We start from the raw sequence: 19254 nt of genomic DNA, 5'->3' as shown, positions 1-19254 counted from the left end.
AAGACCTGTGGGGGCTTAGAGCTTGTGGAAGAGTTAGTTTGTCAGTGGGGAGGGCTAGACTCGAACACAAGCTGTGTCATCCAGCGCTGAGAAGAAACAGGGCTCGAAAGAACTTTGATGCACTTCTTTTTGTCTGAAGATGAAAAAGGACCTGACCTACTCCAAATGTATTCAAAATAGTTTCAGGACTTTTTCCTCAGGTTTTGGCCTTATAGAGACGGTATGTGGCGCTCCTTTGAGGCCCTGCACTGTTTCCAGTAATACAAAAATAGTGTCACCGGTAACATAAGCAGTTGGAAAAATTAGTTTCAGCCGTTGTGTTCAAATTCAAACCTGCCTGTTTTTTTGTTTGTTTTGTTTTCCATCTCCCAGTGCTTACTGAGGTGTCTCCGCCTTGACAATTAGCACACCGGGCTAAAACAGAGTGTAAATAATGTCCGATGCATGTGACAGTGTTGTTTTTCTGTCTGATATTCATTAATAAGGCAGAATGCTTACTGGACTCTCAGAAGAGGTGGGGGAGTTGGTCCCAGAGGGAAAAGTTGTTCTTTCATGTAGGTCCCCACAGATTTTATCTCATTGTACGCTATCATGCACACAAACGACTTGGGGTAAACAGCTTGGTGTTACCATAGCAATCCCTATTGTAAGCAATGGCAAAAAAAAAAAAAGCAGCCGTGGACAGAAACCCTCAGCATAAATAATAGTTCAGACAGCTTCCATAAACCATCGAACCATAGCATGTTCCTGCTCACAGGAAGCCCACAGTGTTAAATGTGTCTTAAAGCACACCCTACATGTGCTTAAGTTGTCTGATAATTCAGTTAGAGGCCCTTAGTCGTCTACGCACACTCCGTATTGTTAACAGAAAATCATACATAAATACTCACTGATGGAAAGAAACAACTGTGTCGGGGTCATTTCCTACAAGGAGCTTGAGATTGCAATGCAAAGGAAATCGGCAGTTAAAGCATGAAATACTGAACGCGGTAAACAGAAAAAAATGACTTCCACTGCAACACCCAAATGACCTCAATCTTCCTTTGGAGAGTATTTCTGAAGAAAAATAACTTGAAAATTTATGTCTTCCACTTCCTAATAGTTTTTCAAGCTGATTTCTTTTCCGTTTTTTTTCACAATTGCTGCTTCTAAAAGGTGACCCTTTCACCCCCCGCCTGCAATTGTCTAACATTAAATTGCACAGTAATGTGCCGCTGATATACGGCCCCCTCAAACCTACATAATTCCTGAAGCTATTGTTTCAGAGAGGAAGCCCGCAACGTAAATACAGTAACTGAGAAAGCATGTGTGGGGAGCACGGGGGGGGGGGTGCATTGTCTGGCGACGGGGTGATCTGAAAGCACCTTCAAATTGTATATCCTCTAATGAATCCACAGCTTTGCAAAAGAAAATGAAAACAGGATTTTATGTTTGCAGCCGATGTGATTTACATAACACTTGCAATGGCTCACACATGATTGTGCTTGGCTTTACGGCTGAGAGAAAATGAAAAGGCTCGTGCTCATTGTTATATAAAGTGAATTGAGTCTTTAAGATAGAACTTTGTTACCTCTCATATCACACATTTTTTGGTCTTTTAAGATGGTGTGTCCACAGCTCAGTAGAGTGTATTATCTTAACCACAGTGTGGCTGAGTTAAGATTCAATACAACTCCACGCAGGGAGAACTATCTCTGCTGTGGCATGCTGTTTTAACTGACAAAGCTTTACATACTGCTGAAATAAAAGCACAATACAATTTAAAATGACCGTCTGCTCTCTGGTATATATACTTATAGTATATAGCAGTATATAGTATACTACTTATACTGCTTCTTCTTTCTCTTTTTTTGATACCATAAATACTGTTACTCACGGTCACCTCCTTCTCGCTTTTTAAAAGTTATTTACAACTTGATAGCGATCTGGCCTTGATTTTGAGTCTGGAATATGCTGTTGGAAGGTGAACTTTGGTGGCTCTGGAAATAAAGTGAAAGGAACTAGAGTGCAGTTTCTGCCCTAAAAAGGCAGCTCTGGATATGGAATGCCACAGGCAGCTGTTCCTGCCTCATCAGAGGACATGTTATAAAGATAGCCCCACTTGGGTTGAAATAATGCCACCCATCGCTGCCCCAAAGCACACTCTATCATGCTCCATTGTTCAGAGAGGCCGCGCTGGGGGGAAATATGTTGAGACTGTGCCGTCTGTCTTGTTTCGTAAAGATATGTAAAACATGGTGACTGCAACTTTTTTTTTACCGTCTCGGCCAGATCAACAGTAAAAGACAGCAGAGGGTACAAAGAGCATGTGTACATGGTAAATTAATTTCCCTTTTAGTAAAGAAGATGTAAAAAAAAACACAATTACAATACAGTTATTGGGTGTAATCGCACTGAACAGCCAACGTGAGAACACAGATCCAAAAAGACCAAAAGCTCTCAGCATTTTCACTGCACATCCTGACAGCTTTAACGCTGTGCAGCCCCCCACTCAGTGGCAGGACCACAGCTTCTCGAGGTGAGAGTGAAGATAACATTTCACAGTGTCTCTATAGCGCTGTCATGTGAAGGATTATGTAGCCGTGTATTTGCTGCTTGTAGTACCGTAGGGGGTCTGATACCTATCTGCCTGTGGTTTCAGCTGCCTGGGCTTTTTTTTTTTTTTTCTCCTTTTTTTTCAGCACTGCTTTCAACTCTGAGCTGACCGAAGAGGTGCGACTTAGAAAGATATGTACAGTATCTCTGTGTGTCCTTCCAGGCTGTTATTGTTAAGTGCTTTTGGATGATATTAATAGCAGCAGTCACTGTTGTTCACTGTGGTTTTTCCATTGTGATGTTCAAAATCAGGACCAAGTTACTGACATGGAAAAGCTGGTTCAAACTTTGTTTCTGGTGCATTTAAAAGAGATCGCTAATTGAGTGAAAAGTTAAATTCCCTAAACCGTAACTCAGATATTTGTACAACTTAAACTAATCTTTTGTTTTTTTGTTCTTGTTTCCGTTAGCTGAAAGGAGTTTATGCACTGAAACGACCTCAGGAAAATCCAAGATGGCCGCCAAAAGGAAAGGTGGCCTAAAACTCAACGCTATCTGTGCCAAGTTGAGCCGCCAGGTGGTGTATGACACCAGCTCCCAGAATGCAGAGGGAGACCAGAGTGTAGCAGAAAACAGTGAGCGTGGCAGTTCCCACTGCGATGACAATGAGACCAACTTCCCCGAGAGCCTGAACCTCAGTCAGAGTCTAGAGGAGGACCAGAAGAGACGCGAGGCCATCGAGAAGTGGGTGAACGGCGAGTACGGCGACGAGCCGCCGCCTCCCGCCGACGAACACGAGCGTGAACTCAAAGTCGGCAATGACGAAGACGGCCCCCCTGAGGGCGTGTACATGGTACGCCCCACGGGCTGCAGCGATGACGAGGACAACGCGGAGGAGGCCGAGCCGGTGGCGGGCTCTCAGGATGGCAGTTATCATGATGGCAAAGAAGCTGAAGACAGGCCTTCAAAAGACAACACCTACATACCGCCGCGCGAGGCCCAGAGTCGCCAAGCACCTTTCCCCTCTACAGGTACATTTTGACTCTCAATCAGTTAAATGTGTCCGCCGTACTCCTAATTTATACTTGACCCTTTTTTAGACTTCTCAAACCGACACAACCTTTGCCCTTCAAAGCATTCCACTCCATAGTATTCATGCTTAGATAGAGGGCGGGTGGCATTGCCACATCCGCATAAGCTTAAGTGTGCCCATTATTGGGAAGAGACACTCTAGAGTTACTTTATGAATAGCCAGTGACATTATTACCCCCAAAGACAGATTCAACTGGCAGGTCAGCGGGGGGGGGGGGACAGGAACTTGTCAGTGTGTGGTTTACTGCAAAAAGAAATTCATAAATGGAGTAGGCTTACAACGTAAGGCTGCTTATGCACTCTCCCAGCAGCTGTGGGGCAAGAGCGCATGGCAAGACCAGGCTAAGCTTCATATTACACCCAGGATTACATATTGAGTCTTTGATTTTCCCTAAGCTCACTAAACTTAGCCACCGCTTCAAACTCCTCTATTACATGGAGTTGTAGTCTGCCGTAGAGGAGCTTGTTTTTCGTTTTTTTGTCAAATCCTAGAGATCAATTGTCAAATAAAGTCAGAAATAGGGAAATTTTATTGCAGCGCGATATGACTTAAGTGAGAAATAGAGTGGCTCCATGTATTTACTGTGAGCAGACATATTTTAATACATCCCTTTATAAAATGCTCTTGTAAATGACTCCCAATAACCCCTTTTTAATTGTGACATGATGTTCCCACGATATAATTCCCTGATTATCAAATGTACAGGCAGTCATTCGGAAGTAACACAAGTATGTGTTAACAGCACAAACTATCATTTCAGAAACTGCCTCTTACACGTAGTGACACTTGAAGCTAGATGCATGCGCGCTATACGAGAGTTAGGCCTTTGTATAGCAGCACAAACACAGAGCTTTAAAAAAAAAAAAAGGAGAAAAAACATGGCTCGCTTATACGAATAGATAAAGCGTGTTTCACAGACAGAGGGGAAAAAAAACTGCAATTTGCGAGTGAGACCGGTTGTTGCGGTACAAAAACAAGTTTTGTTTTGTGCTCGCTCACCTCACTTTAACAGTTTTCTGGCCTTTCATCTAGGTTTAGCTATCTACCTCAGAGTCATGTACACAGGCTCTTTTGGTCTGCATTTCTTTTGTTTTACAGCAGCAGCTCTGGCCACACAATGAATTGGGGGCAGGGGCTTCTCAGAAAATGAAGCAGGTTTCATTTCAGAGGCAAATGAAAAAAAGGCTTTGTGGTTTTAATTAGTCATTTTGTGTTTATTTCGTGGCCATAAAAAAATAAACCGCCTGTCTGTAAATATGTATTACTGTTGTGTAGCAGGCCTGCACCTTTCCCTCCACTGGCTCCCTAACTACTTTACATGTCACAGCAAAGCCAGAGTGTTTGAAGACTGTGGGGAGAGCGTACTGCATCAGTTGCAAATCTTGTCTTTAGAGTGTTTTTTTCTTCTTCTCAGAGTTGCTCTTTGTTGATTGTAACTAGGGCATCTATATTGCCGCGTTTCTGCTCAGCTCACAATTAAAACATTTTTTTTTTCCTCCTCTCTCTCTCCCTCTCACCGCTGTCTTTCAAAGGCTGATGCGGAGTGCACATAATTATGCATATAAACATAGTGGCTTAATTATCTCTCACAACATCAGTGACAATGTAATTAACAAACATTGCAGGATCAATGAGAGAAACTGCGACCTTCAAAACATTTAACTCCTCACATTGAGGCATCGTGCAGATTTGCTATCAGTGCAAAACCCCAGAATACTTTTCCGAGATAATTTAGATGTCGCATTAGAGCCCTCATAAGCCAGTCGATGGGGGGAAAATACAATGACTAAAAACTATAAAAGCAAAGACAGAGATGCTCATAGCGATGGATCAAACGGGCTTGACCGTGACTTCCATTTGCAATTCTGGGTTCACTGTCAAAGGTTGTTGTTCATTTCAAGCCGTTTCAAAGCCCTCGCTATTTACTGCCTGTTAATTAACTAACCAAACAGAGAGGAAGTTTTGAAGCTCTGTGCACTTCTGTGTGTGTCAAATTAGTCCAAACAAATGTGCATAATGTCATTTATTCAAAGCAACTCTTTATTAGGCCACCACTGCTCATTTAAACAAAGCACACTTAAACTAATTCACCAACATCAACACAATTTGCTTTTTTAAAACTCTATTTAAATTGTTGCACCATCTAAAAGAATCCCACTATGCAAAACTTTCTCTGACTGAACTCAGCATGTTATTCAGAGTTTTTTTTTTTTAACTAAATAGTTTACATTGTGCATGCGTGGTTCAAAACGGACAGCCGTATTTAAACCCCAGATTAGTCCATATATAGCCACTAGCATGCACCTTTATCATCAGCGACACCTCTGCCTCTCAGTCCCGTGAGCAGAGAAGCTATGCCACACACTGATGGCCATGTTTGGTCAGCCAATAGGAGATATAATGCCCATCTGTTATCATATCCGCAGAGGGAAAATGTGTCCCAATAGCCTCAAATATAGACAGGCAGGTATGTGCTGCGTGTTGGGTTTTGCTGGCCTGAAGTGTCAAGATTAGAAACCACTTGTTTGTAGAGTTTCCAGTGACACCAGAGAAAGTGCAGAGGGAAATGTATTTTCTTTTTCTTGATGGGTTGGGTGGTTAGCATGAGTGGAGAGGCCAATCTCACCTTAACCCACACACCCATACATAGTTTCCCACCTGGTGTCACATGGCATTATATAAAAGGCAGCCGGATAGGGCTCGAGTAGAAACCTCATTTACATGGTGTTTTAGAAAGGTTATCTCCTGTCAGTTCCAGTCATTTGCCTTTCGTTGATAGCAGGCCACATGGCTCCCCTGATGAATAAAGAGACTTGGCTAATTTTTTTTTTTAAGAGGTGATGATAAAACCATAAGCAAATAGAATATGAAATAAAAGAGGTGCCGGTGCTCCCATGACAGAAACCACTAGTCTCTCTGCAGTAATAAGCAATTGACTCAGCCACAGAAATGATAGATTTATTGAATTTGAAACCTACTCCAAAGCAAGAGTCGACAGACATGAATCCATTCCCAGTGAATGCAGACCCAGCCTTGACACTCTTTATATTGGCGAGCAAGATTATATAAAAAACATTTTTAAAATATGATTTCCATCTATTCTGCTTTGCTCTTTTTCCTCACTCAGTGAGTGTAGTTCCATTTTGTGACTTTTCTGATGCGGCTGCTGTCCTAACTTGAGAGCAATATGATACACTGTGACCTGAGGTACCCTTACAAATACAGTCGCAGTAAAATCCAACCGAGCACCGAGGTCATCAACACCGAAATCCACTGAGGAGAATGTTTCGACAAATTACATTTTGAGTGGTTCAAAATGTTCTTTTATGCCATGCATGATAATCAGTTAAATAAAAACAAAACCTTAAGTACAAAATGGGTTCATTTGCACTCTACCCTGCAGTAAATACTTCTATATACAATATTTGACTCTGTAGTTTCAGTTTAGATTTGATAAAAAGATCTGTGAGGCATTTCCTCTCAAATACATGATCCATTTCTGTTAAATTTTCATGCCCTTTCGATCCACTGGATACTCTTTCATACTGATCCACTGCGCAGAGGAGCAACCCCAACGCAGTCAATGGAAATTTGGGGATTATTTTACATGCTCCGCGGGAGACTGATTTAGCAATAACTGAGAAATCTGAGACAAGAGCAGAAATATTTATGTATTAATTACCCGGGTGGTAGGTGGTATTACTTCTCACCGGCTCATGTTTTGATGGTGATATGGTGTGAAAATTTTTTTTTGAAAGGTTTTTGACCCTGGTCCTGTGCCAAGGATGAGTTAAGAAGGCCACCGTTTTTACATGACCCAGGTGAAATTATCATCTGGTACATTACTACCATGTCAGTGTTGTGGTATCCTGCCTGACATGCAAACTGACACAACAGGAGAGTTATGGAATTAAGCTGGATCAGCAACAACACACCTGCCTCACGAATCCTCCCTCTCCATGTCTCTCTCACGTACCCTTTCCTCTCTTTGTCCCTCCACTGCTTTCATGGAAAATCATTTCCCCCCTTTCTCAGCTCTCTGACCCCTTGCACTAACCTGAATGAAAGTTAATGGGCCAGAATTAATCCCCCACATAATGCAATTAAACTATACATTGACTATATTTCGCCTATGTCCTTGGGGAAGTTCTCCAATTTAATGGACTCTTAAAATGAAAGGGATGTTTCAGTTCACAAATGTGTAAAAAGGGGGAAAGGATTCATTCTTTTCACTCTTAAAGGTGACACGATAATCATGTTATTTTCAAATACCTTAGGCCAAGCTTCGGGGATTAGGAATTGCACTTAACATGCAGTCGCTTCCTGGAAGATAGCAGATATAATTATGTCACTTTCAAATCGTTCAGCATCAGTCATCACGTAAAAATCTGTGGGGAAGTGCGCCGATGGTGTTACTTCATTTCTAAGAAGTTGTATAAACAGTTTTCCCCCTATAGATTCCCCTACATGCTTCAGTCGCTAACGTGATCTCTTACTTACTAAGATTACCTGCTCTTACATGTACAATATTTACTTAACACGTTATTCAATTATATAATATTAAAAGTGATTCCGTGATGAATTTTGAGCATAACTTAATAAGAATAGAAGAGGTTTGTTTTTTCAGTGTGTCCTTTGGTACAGTCACTTGCAAATTGTGCAGGACTGACTGAGTGCAACCAAAACAGGAAGAGCATTGCCTCAGACTGCTTGCTTGTAGACACATGAATGCACAGAGATGTACGGGGTAGACGCTGCTCGAGAATCCATTTTCCTGTTTTTAAATTTATTACAGTTCAGAAATAACAAGTATAGCCATAAGACATCAATTGTTAGCAGTTAATGTTCAGAAACAGAGATAGACTCTCATGTAGTAGATTTAGTTCTAGCGGGTTAGACGTCTTTTGTTATCATAATGCGGTGTGTTCACCACAATATGAGAGAGGGGTTGATTCAATAATTGGGCTGACAAATTATATTTTCTGCAGATTACTTAATTCGTAACGTAGGCATTTGAAACAAAACCATAAATTGTTGAATATAGACTATCATCTTCAGCTACACAGCATCACGATAGTGAAACACTTGTTGAGTGAGAATCAGTCAATGTGAAGTGGGAGAGCACCATTTGATGGACTGATTGACTGAAGTGAATTTGGCCACTGACTGATTGAAATGTTTTGAGCAACGTTGCTTGTAGCGGCTTTAAAAGGAGCTCACCACTCTACTCTTTCTCTGTGCAGGAGAAGCATCTGCCCTGCGAGACTATGCAGCCAACACCATGAATGAATTTTTGGGAATGTTCGGTTATGATGACCAGCAGGTAAGGGATGAGCTGACCAAGAAGATCAGCTTTGAGAAGCTCAAAGCCGCTACCTCAGACCTCTCATCCCTCAGCAGTGAGGAGGCCTCGCGGCGTGCCCGCTTCTCAAAGTACGAAGAGTACATCCGTAAGCTAAAAGCCGGCGAGACTCTTCCTTGGCCCATGCATGCTTCCCCACCAAAACCAGACAACCTCAACCCAAAACTGGCCCAAGACAAGAGCGCTAGCATGCTCCAGACCTCTGGGTGCCTCCCAGGGGCCGAGGCACAGATCTATCCCGCCAGCCTGGACCACAAACAGCCGGGAGGACCTCAGCTGGGCACTTCTCAGCCACCGAATCCCTCTCACATCCAGAACATGGTGTCCCGAGCCTCCAAGTATGACTTCTTTATTCAGAAGCTGAAGATGGGTGAGAGTCTACAGCAGCAGAACGGTAACGCTTACAAGCGACCCTCCAAGTACGACCTCGAGAACGTCAAGTTTCTGCACCTCTTCAAGCCTGGTGAGGGCAACCCTGACATGGGCGGCTCCATAGCCTTCAAGACTTGCAAAGTGGGCCGCCCTTCGAAGTATGAAATCAGAACAATTCAAAAGCTGATGCCGGGAAATCCAGAGGCCTCAATGATGCCCAATGTCCTCGCTACAGCACCAGGGAACCCGGGAGCTCCTGGTGTCCCAACCGTGGGCGCAGCTGGGGCCAGCATCGCCCCAGGGCTCACAATGGACCAGACAGGACAAATAAGCTTCAACGCCGCCGACTACCTGAAGTCCAGTTTTTCCAAGACTGACTCCATCACCACGGGCACTGTGTCCTCTGTTAAGTAAGTCTGCTCAAACATCACCATATGAAACTAGAAAGCATTTAGAGAGCACATACCTCCGCCAAGGCTACACAATGCTTTCGATTCGTTTAATCCGTATTGAATCTGATTCAAAGTACACATAGAGATAGATAACGCAGATTTTTGATGATACTTAAATCCTGTCTAGGAATATGAAGTGTTTCGAAACGGTGAGAAGTCTGTGATAACAAAAATGGGCGTGGCCTATATGACGAGATAAGTGATTGACCAGGGAATCAAGAGGAACAGTAATTTCATACATTTCACTTTAGCAGGATTGAGGAAAAGGGTATGACGTTACAAATTGTGACAGTGATGCGACACCAAAAACGAAAAAGTTAATCTTTTGCCAGTTACCAAACTTCCCACTTAATGTATTAGATCAGTCGATTTTTAGATATTCACCGAACAAACAACAACAAAGAAACAGACAAACAGTTGGCAGAGTTAATAACAGGTTAATAAATAAATAAAGGGCAAGAGATGACAGCATTGCTTGTCATCCTCTCTCTTACTGGTAAACGTGAGATGTATGCTTATTGACAAATGATATTGTATGACTGCGCAATTTAACTGCACCAAAACACTGCATACCTCTTAAAATCGGTTCATAAAAAGTATAACCTATCCATTAAAATTCTAATTTAAAGTTTATTGGCGGATTGAAAAGATCCCAAGTTCCTGTGGAACACCTTGGAGCCAATGTGAAGCTCACATACACTTAACTGCTACTGTGAGTCAGTTAGCCTAACGCAAAGGTAATTGCTACCTCCACAGCAGCCAACAGGAATGTAGTGTAAAATAGTGCATAGTGCCCAATAGATCCACGACATGATGAGTTGCGAAGGCACATGAAGTGTTTACTCGCTGTAGCACTCCGTGGAGATGGATTTAGCACAGTCATCGCAAAGTGACTGACTTCTTTCGTTTGGCTAGGGTGTAACAACTCTCCCTTTAATTACTTTGGAGCCATGACTAACCTCCCGGCGAGTCACAGGGGCCGACTCTACACCGCCTGACGAGTGCACTTTAAAGGAAGCAAACGAGGGGTTTGGGGAGCTCGCCTCCAGTTGTGTGCACTACTAGTAGGAAACAGCTCCCAGAGTCAGTTTGATTGGTTTTGACCTTGTCTCTAGTTAGTCAAGACCTATCAAAGACACTGTTCAAGAGCCCTCTGGCACTTCTCCCTCAGGCTTTGGCCTTTGTCAGGTTGGGGCTCAGTGGAGCTGCAAGCTTGGATAACTGACCCAAGTCTAGTGCTTGTATACAGGGAGGAGAGGGGAGAGGGGGGGGGGGGGATGCTGGTGAGAATGTCTGGCAGTGCATCCTCCCCTCTGGGCCAGATTAACCTCAGGTCATCCCCCGTGTGGGGCTGCTTCACATGAAGCTAAATGCCACTTCTGAGAGGGAGCAAGCAGAACCAATACTGTAGTAGGACTGTCACTGCAACCAGCTTCATGAAGGGAACCACATCACAGGTGACAAAAAGCACACGCCGCTGTAATGTGATGAATCCCTCTCGATTTCCTATTTCGAATCGAATCTGATTTGAGTGAAACGGACCGAGTCGGTCGATTAGTTTGATCCGTATGCATTTGAAGCTGCAGTGTCATTGTTTGAACTGAGTTCAGACTGATCGGAGACAACTTGGCATCAGCATTAGAGCCGAGGCCCTCAGAGATGACCAGAAAAGACCTTTTCAGAGCTTTCCTTCCACATCCAAATTATCCAGTTTTGCATATGAGCACTCACCAAAATACCCCCATAAAAGATTAATGTCCCTTTGCTCCTGCATTTTGCCTTTCATTGGGTGGGAGACCATGCATCAAAGTGTGCGCATTCCATCCCTGATTCATACGGCACATGAAAACGCTCTTATGCCACAAGTAAATGTATATTGATAGTCCAAAGTTTGGCAGCGGCTTGTGAGTAAATATTGTGTCAGTTTGTTTTTATTAATAAAACAGGCAGCCCGACCACACCATTAATCCTGTCTCTTTTGTGTTTGCTGTTGCATTAGGAATGGCCTGCCACCAGATAAACCCGCCAGCGACGACATCAACCTCTACCAGAAATATATTGCCAGGTATGCAAATCCCTCAATGTGCTACACCAATGAAAATATATACCCAAAACTGAGATGAACCTGCTTTTTTTTCTTCTTTTTAATCCACTGATGGTGTGTTTTATTCAGTGATGTAACTAGATCTTAGACTGATAGGAGAATGTTCTGTGTGCAGTAAATTGATTAAGAAAAGACAATGTATGTGCCGAGAGGAAGTAGAAAGATGAGGGGTAATGAAAGTGAAATGGTTTGATGGTAGCTTACTGTAACTGGTTGAGTAAATGCTCACTGTGTGTATAGCACTAAAACATTGAGAACATGATTCTGAGCAACTATCTACTGTTAGCTGTGACTGACACAGAGAGGATATGAGCTTAGGCCGGGTTCTTCCCGAGTTCTGCTGCTTATTGTTGAACATGCGAGGAACTGACTGATCTAAAAAGTCTGTCATTCACACCAACAGAGACAAAAACATCAGGGGAGGGGAGGTATCTTGCTTTTCAATGGACACAGAACAATGTCCCCCATTCCGGATTGATTTTGAGCCGACACTAGAAAGGTGATTATCATTTGTTTGTTTATTCCGTTTAAAAAGAAAGAAAAACAGCATTTGAAAAGCCAAAGTGGCTTTGGCGTTAATGATTACTTCTCCAAGCCATAACATGAAGGGCACAAATCAAAGCCTTGGCACTGACAGACACACACACACACATCCTCCTTTACACACACACACACACACACACACACACACACAAAACCCCTTCCTTGGACTGATTACATTTTGCAAGAAGATTTAATTAAGGAATTTTTAATGAGGCTTCTGCTGGCACTGCCAAGAACTGTTTTGATATTTGCGCTGCATAATGCATAAAATTTGTCTAAACATCTCGGCAGTTGATGCACGGGGAGGCAGCAGATAAGCCCAGATACAGTTTCAATTTCCGTGTTAGGCTTGGGAAAAAAAGAAAAAGCAACGAAGAGGAGGGAAGGAAAAAAAAATGGAAAAGGAGGGCTAATAAAAAGGGCAAATGTAGCACCGAGAGGGGAGGTAGAGGCGGGGGAGGATCTTCTTTGGAGCTAGGGCTAATGAGAGCACACGAACACTAAAAACCAGCTTTGTAAACGCGTTCGTACCCAATCCTTGTGAAAAGAGAGAAAGAAAAAAAGTTCTTCATCTCCTCACCAGTTTGATGTTTTAAAGAGCTTCCCTGGTCGTGTTTAGTTGCAGTTTTCACTCTTTAAATGCTTTCATGCACCCACTATTGCCACGGCACTTTGATCTGTGTATCTCTATTGTAACTGGAGATGCGCTGCAATCTCTGTATCGTGGCGATATTAATATTTAATCCGCTGCTGAATGGCGGCGGCCCATTAGGCCCCCTCACGCGGCAAGTGGGAATTGTCCAGAGGCAAAGTGATACAGCTGGGCAATGAGCAGAAGGGTGGGCCATAGTCTCGGGGGGGGGGGGGGCGGGGGCTTTGTGTGTTCATCAGTGTAAATGTGTGGATGTATGTGAAAGAAGAGTATAGAAATCACTAATGGTTGGGGGGACATATGTTGGCTTTAATGTGTGTTCACACGTAGTTCGACTTCTGGGTTGGTCTTTTCTAAAAGAGCCATCAAACCTTCCTGAAGCCCCCTCTAACTCCATTTCACAGACACAAACACACACACACACACACACACACCCTCACAGCCAACTTAAAAAGAGTAGTGGATATGCCGTTCAATTAGCTTAATGAACTCAGCAAAGTGATCTGTAAATGCAGCTCTGGGATAATCCAAACAAGGAAAAAAACAGAAAGAGATGGAAAAAATATTACTTAGTCCCCTTTTCCCCCTCTCCTCTGCTAGCAGATGGAGCTCTTGGCAGCAGCAGTGCAAATGTTTATTTGTGTGTTTTCACTGGTAATTGGAGGATTTTAACAGTCATCGTCGTCAGACTTATAATCACCACCGTAAAAGTGTCAGTCCTGTAGAAAGCGGTGCCAGACTAAGATCACTTTTATTTCTGGGCTCCAGAGGAGCGAGCGAGAGGGTTTGGGGTGAAAAGCAGACGGGGCCATTCCTCGATCTCAGGATACCTGACCCCCCTTTCCTCGATAAAACTGTGGTTAACCTGAAAGAACTGTGCATTGATTTGACAAGGGGTTTTCACAGTGCTGAGCAATAAAGTCGTCATGGGCTCCTTGAGTGGGTGTGTGTATGCGTGTCGGGGGAAAGGGTTTCAGTGTAATAAGTGTCTCTTACGGCTGCTTTGGAAATAAATGGAGCTAATTTGGCTGAAATTGGTGTGACAGACGGGTAAATTGTTGCAGCAGTGTGGAAAGCAGAAGTCAGTTTCAGGGTGTGAGCGGTGTTACATTGAAGGTGAGACGAGCGTGATGCTTTTGAGAACTCCTTTGTTTTGTTTTTTGTGCTCTTCCTGGTATTTCAAATAATTTATTCACTAATCATTCTTGATACGCTGCTGATTATTTTCAAATCACACTGACATATTTCTGAGCCGCTTTGTCATTCGGCTCTTTCATCCGTTTCCCTGCTCCTGTATGGCTGTTCAAAATACGGACTTGTTGACATGCGCGACTTGGTTTTCAGGTTCTCCGGAAGTCAGCACTGTGGACACGTGCACTGTGCCTACCAGTACAGAGAGCATTACCACTGCATGGACCCTGAGTGTAACTACCAGGTGAGCGTGAGTACTTTACAACTTTTTTTTGTGCATCCCTCAAATACACATCTTTCTCCCATATGCTGCAACCTTCAGTTTAGAGTCTCACACAATGAGAAAAGTGAGACGAAAGGTAAAAGTGCCTCCCTCAACTAGCGAGGGATGACGTTGCAAGGTTTACGGTCGGTGAATTGAAGCTAAGAATCTCCTCTTTATTCAGATCATGACAAAAGGGGATGGGTTGATTCTAGGAGAGACAAACAGGATAATGTGGCATCTTTTCATTAGTGAGGTCACACCCAGTCAAAGTCTACGCAGATGAAAAGTTTGCTGGCCTTTAATCTGCCGAACAGGCTGCGAGTGTATACACCCGCTTGGTATGCAGGCATCTTCTAGGCACAGTTGGTCTTTGACAGTCGGCCTTTTATCGCAAGGGTTATTGTAAATATGCTTGAAACGTGCCTCTTTCTTTTTTATCAATGTGTTCTTTTTTCTAAAGACATCGGCCAATGACTGTCTTTAATCCCCTCCCACGTTATTAATCTTGTCCCGGGTCCCAGGAGTTGTCATGTACGGCACAGGAAGGAGGAAAAAAAAAAACACAAAGCAGATCATAATTCAGGCCGTGTGTTTGCTGTAGCATACGGCCGGAGAGTGTTAGGCAAACACAGGAAGATTTGTCAAAAGATGTCTAAAAATCCATGCGCAGCTAGAGCTGTGTGTGTGTTTTCCTTTCCTGACAATTTTTCGGAATTAAGCCATCTTCATCTGTAATCTCCTTTGTCTGCTCCTGATCAAGAGAGATTACAGCTCGATAAATATTGTTTATGTGGTGAAGAGCGTTACAGATCGGAGCTTTCATTTTCTGCATGAATCCCACTTCACAGTCTGATGGGACACATTCTTGGAGGAATACAAAGGAAAAATCATTTCATGTCATTATTTGGAGCGTTAGTTCAGGTTATCACGGCAATTTCCACGGTCAGGTCCACATTTCTCTGTTGCTTGTGCGTTGCATGGAAACACAGATATGCTTTGCAAGCCAGCTCTCTGGGATGTCAATACCCTGGAAAAAAAAAAAAAAAAGAAGCAGGCAGTGACGAGCAGCCCCTTTCGAAGCGATAACTCATGAAATGTTACATGACACACACTCCAGGAATATTATCCCACTACCAGCCTGCGGGCTATTGGCTGAGTCTTAACAATCTCCTTTCATGGGCTTGTACATGAGGGAGAGTGTGCATCTTGCCACACTAGTGGGAATCCTAAAATAAATGTAGCAAGTGGCTCCCAACCTTCATCGCCACTCAACTGAAAATGAGATCTTTTTCCCAGTCAGCTCTCTCCATGGCCTATTTTGGACGGCTTGATGGATCGAATGTACCATGACCGCAGCTCAACTCATCTTCCGGTCGTCGCTAACCGTTAGATACCAGTGAGCCTGTGCTCGGGATCTTTCAGGAAAATCTGTTCAAAAAGCGATGAATCCACCGCATTTCATTAATTCGATTAAAAATCCGAATGAAGTGTTTGCTCCTACTGGAGTCAAACATCTCAGAACTATGCAGCGGGGAAACAGGCCAAGAGCAAGAGCAATGAACAGCTGTGTGAGATCTTAGCTTTTTACTTTTGTCGTGGAGCACATGACACAAAGCAATTGCCCTACTTTGTACAGCAATTAGTTGCTTTTTAGAATAGTTCTTTCTGATGTTTTCTCCCTCAACTGGAGATAAATATGGGTTGAAGGCAGAACTGTCTCATTGATTTGCACTTCTCCCATTACAGTTTCTGTTACATCAGCTTAAGCCCAATTACAGCAGATTTGGTTGCTGCAAGTCTCTGTGGAGAGACTTTTCAGTTTTTTTCCCCCCTTCCTGACTCCTAGGTGTGGGAGGGATTTTTTATTTATTCATTTTGTAATTTTAGAAGGCGGGCCTCTTAACATATTCACTCATCGTTACAGGCGAAGCCTGCACCAAAAGCGAGCGCCAAAGCTTTAATTAAAAATTGAATCATATCTCAGCGAATTGAAGGGGAAAACGTTTTTGGTTCACTTGTTTGTTTGTTTGTTTCTGTTGTCTTCGGTTTTCCCCTGTGCATGTCTGAGAAACCATCTGCATGGAACATAATTTTTCCAGAGACAGAAACATCAGAAATGTGATCTTGCATGTCAATTGATTCATCTTAATTAAAAAAAAAGAAAAATACATTTCAGTGGAAGGGAACAAATCACGTAGAGACAGTGGGGGTATGGGGAACACACTTCATGTTCCATGTGGAAGCTTCTCCTGCGCTCAAAAAAGTCCCAGAGCCTTTGGTGCTGCATTTGGATAGGACACAACTTTGAGATATGCAAAGTAAATCAACAACCACAGAACGCATCATCTTTAAAGACATCCTGGCCCTCTCCATTGCAGTCGGCACAGCCCTCCACAACTGCCAATTGGCTCCTGCTTGCTGCAGCTGCTGCTTCCACAGAGATAAAGTGACTTGTTGCTGATTCTATGACTGGTTTAAATGAACACCAACCTGTTGCCGCACATTTTCCCTCTCCCCTTTTGCAGAGGTTTACCAGTAAGCAGGATGTAATCAGGCACTACAACATGCACAAGAAGAGGGACAACTCTCTGCAGCATGGCTTCATGCGCTTCAGCCCTCTGGACGACTGCAGTGTCTACTACCATGGCTGCCACCTCAATGGAAAAAGCACCCATTACCACTGCATGCAGGTACACTACAAACTACAAAGACTCACAGCTACTCCTCCACCTACGCACATACCCACAGCAAACCCACAAATACGTGCAGTAGGCACGAATGCACACAAACACGGAAACGGAAAACAATATCTGCAAATATGGCCGCACGTACTGAGGCATTACATACAGTACAAATAACCCACAACTCATCTATGCATATAAAAAAAATGTGAAATATAATTCATCAATAAGTTTACATTCCAGAGCCAGACCGTAAAGGTGGTTGTCAGTAAACCATAGTCCATGTACAGCCTAAAAGCCTGGGTCTGTACCCATTAAGAGCCTTAAAAACAACCGTTTTCAGCCATGACATCGTTTCAGGACGGTTTTAAAACAGCAAAAGAGCTTCACGATATACAGACGACGCCTGCGTCTGGGAAGTCAGGCGGCTCGTAACTACGACTACAGGATGTTTGAGAGTCACACAGCTTACCTACATCTGTGAAATGGAATTACAGTTCCACACTTTTTCCATTTACACCAAAGTGCCTTCAAAGAGCGGTTTGGCAAAACGTGTCCTAAAGTAAACGATAGGAAATAATAAAATAAATTTAAAAAGGGAGAACACACGTGAGGCTTCTTTGTGCTTTCCCCACCTCTTCGCTCTCTCGCTCCTTAATTGGCATGGATAAAATTCAGTCAGGTGTTTATATAAACTACACATTTTTCATCTTTTAGTACCAAGCAAGCCAGTTGAAGATTATTCCCCCTTCTGGATTTGTTTAATTTTTTTCACATCTGCTTATTTTCAATGTGTCACTGCGCCGAGAGCTTTCTCGCAGACAGGGCAGCAGCGCAGTGGAGGATGGCTTGAGATATATTCTCTTTTAAACCCCTCTAATGGCGTAATTGTTATTAGGATGTTTCAGCCCTTGTTTTAACAGTCCCTGAGAACCTGCAGATGTTGGCATCGGCTCTCTTGATTTACCGGGGGAAAGAAACAGAGTGGCATTTTTTTCATTGTTTGACTCAATATGGAAAAGTTGCCCGGTTTGTGTGTGGGTGAAAAGTGCCAGGGATGATATACAATTGCTGCTTTTAATTCAAACATTACCTGTCCCACCCCCCCCCCCCCCCTCTGTTGGCTCTGAGGGCTCCTGAGTACCAGGACATTTTAAACTAAAGACCAAGACAGTCATCTACTCCCATCTGTTTTCCTCTGCCCCACTCCACCTCTCAAATTTGTTCTCAGAATTACAGTCAGTTCGTGGTGACTGCATTGTCACACACTAAAAGGCAGCTTTGCCAGGAAGGTACTGTAGTTTCAGCTACCACTGCCTCTTTCAGTCCCTTTTTTCTTTGTTCCAATTGTCACAATGACAAGATCGTTTCCAATTCACGGGGTTTGAATTGAAACTTGTGAACATGAGAAAACAACCTGCTTCCACACATTTCTAGGCCACGAGCATTTTCTTAACCACACGAGCTCCTTTCTCGATAGCGCGTACAGTATTATCAGATCTCTTTAAAGCACTGCCTTTTAGTAGCTGGCTCTTTTAAAACCATTCTTGCAAACTGAAACTTTCATGTCCGCTTTGGGCCAAGATCTTGTTTTCGATTGTCACGCTCTTTGCTTTTGCAGGTGGGCTGCAGCAAGGTGTACACCAGCACCTCAGACGTCATGACCCATGAAAACTTCCATAAAAAGAATGCCCAGCTGATCAACGATGGCTTCCAGAGATTTCGTGCCACTGAGGACTGCGGCACAGTAGGCTGTCAATTCTACGGGCAGAAGACCACACACTTCCACTGCAGGTGAATATTGCAGGCCTAATGTGGTGGATGTTTTTTTACATCTATAAAAATGTATGCATTCAAAAGTAACACATATAAGTAACACAACACAAATATATATATAGCAATTTAAACAAATCCAAAAGCCAAGAAATATAGGCTCATTCCTTGTTAAATAATAGGCAGCACACAAGTGAACTGATGGCTCCTCTGTTTCTTGTCCTGCACCGT

General features: G+C 43.2%; 1 protein-coding gene across 7 annotated transcripts in view; it reads left to right on the top strand.

Annotated features, from left to right (window-relative positions):
* Window positions 1-19254, top strand: part of casz1 (castor zinc finger 1) — a 172084-nt gene that overhangs the window by 134915 nt on the left and 17915 nt on the right. For 5 of the 7 annotated variants that reach the window (XM_079273628.1, XM_079273630.1, XM_079273631.1 and 2 more), the window contains 6 exons: window positions 3006-3566; window positions 8872-9772; window positions 11814-11879; window positions 14458-14554; window positions 17095-17259; window positions 18872-19044. In XM_079273628.1, the coding sequence (XP_079129754.1) occupies window positions 3006-3566; window positions 8872-9772; window positions 11814-11879; window positions 14458-14554; window positions 17095-17259; window positions 18872-19044 (1963 nt within the window). The remainder of the gene's footprint in view (window positions 1-3005; window positions 3567-8871; window positions 9773-11813; window positions 11880-14457; window positions 14555-17094; window positions 17260-18871; window positions 19045-19254) is intronic. The other 2 variants (XM_079273629.1, XM_079273627.1) reach the window with 1 other exon arrangement.

The sequence above is a fragment of the Melanostigma gelatinosum genome (genome assembly GCF_949748355.1).
Source record: "Melanostigma gelatinosum genome assembly, chromosome: 8".
In the NCBI taxonomy this organism is placed as follows: domain Eukaryota; kingdom Metazoa; phylum Chordata; class Actinopteri; order Perciformes; family Zoarcidae; genus Melanostigma; species Melanostigma gelatinosum.
This window is presented reverse-complemented; position numbering and strand designations above follow the sequence as displayed.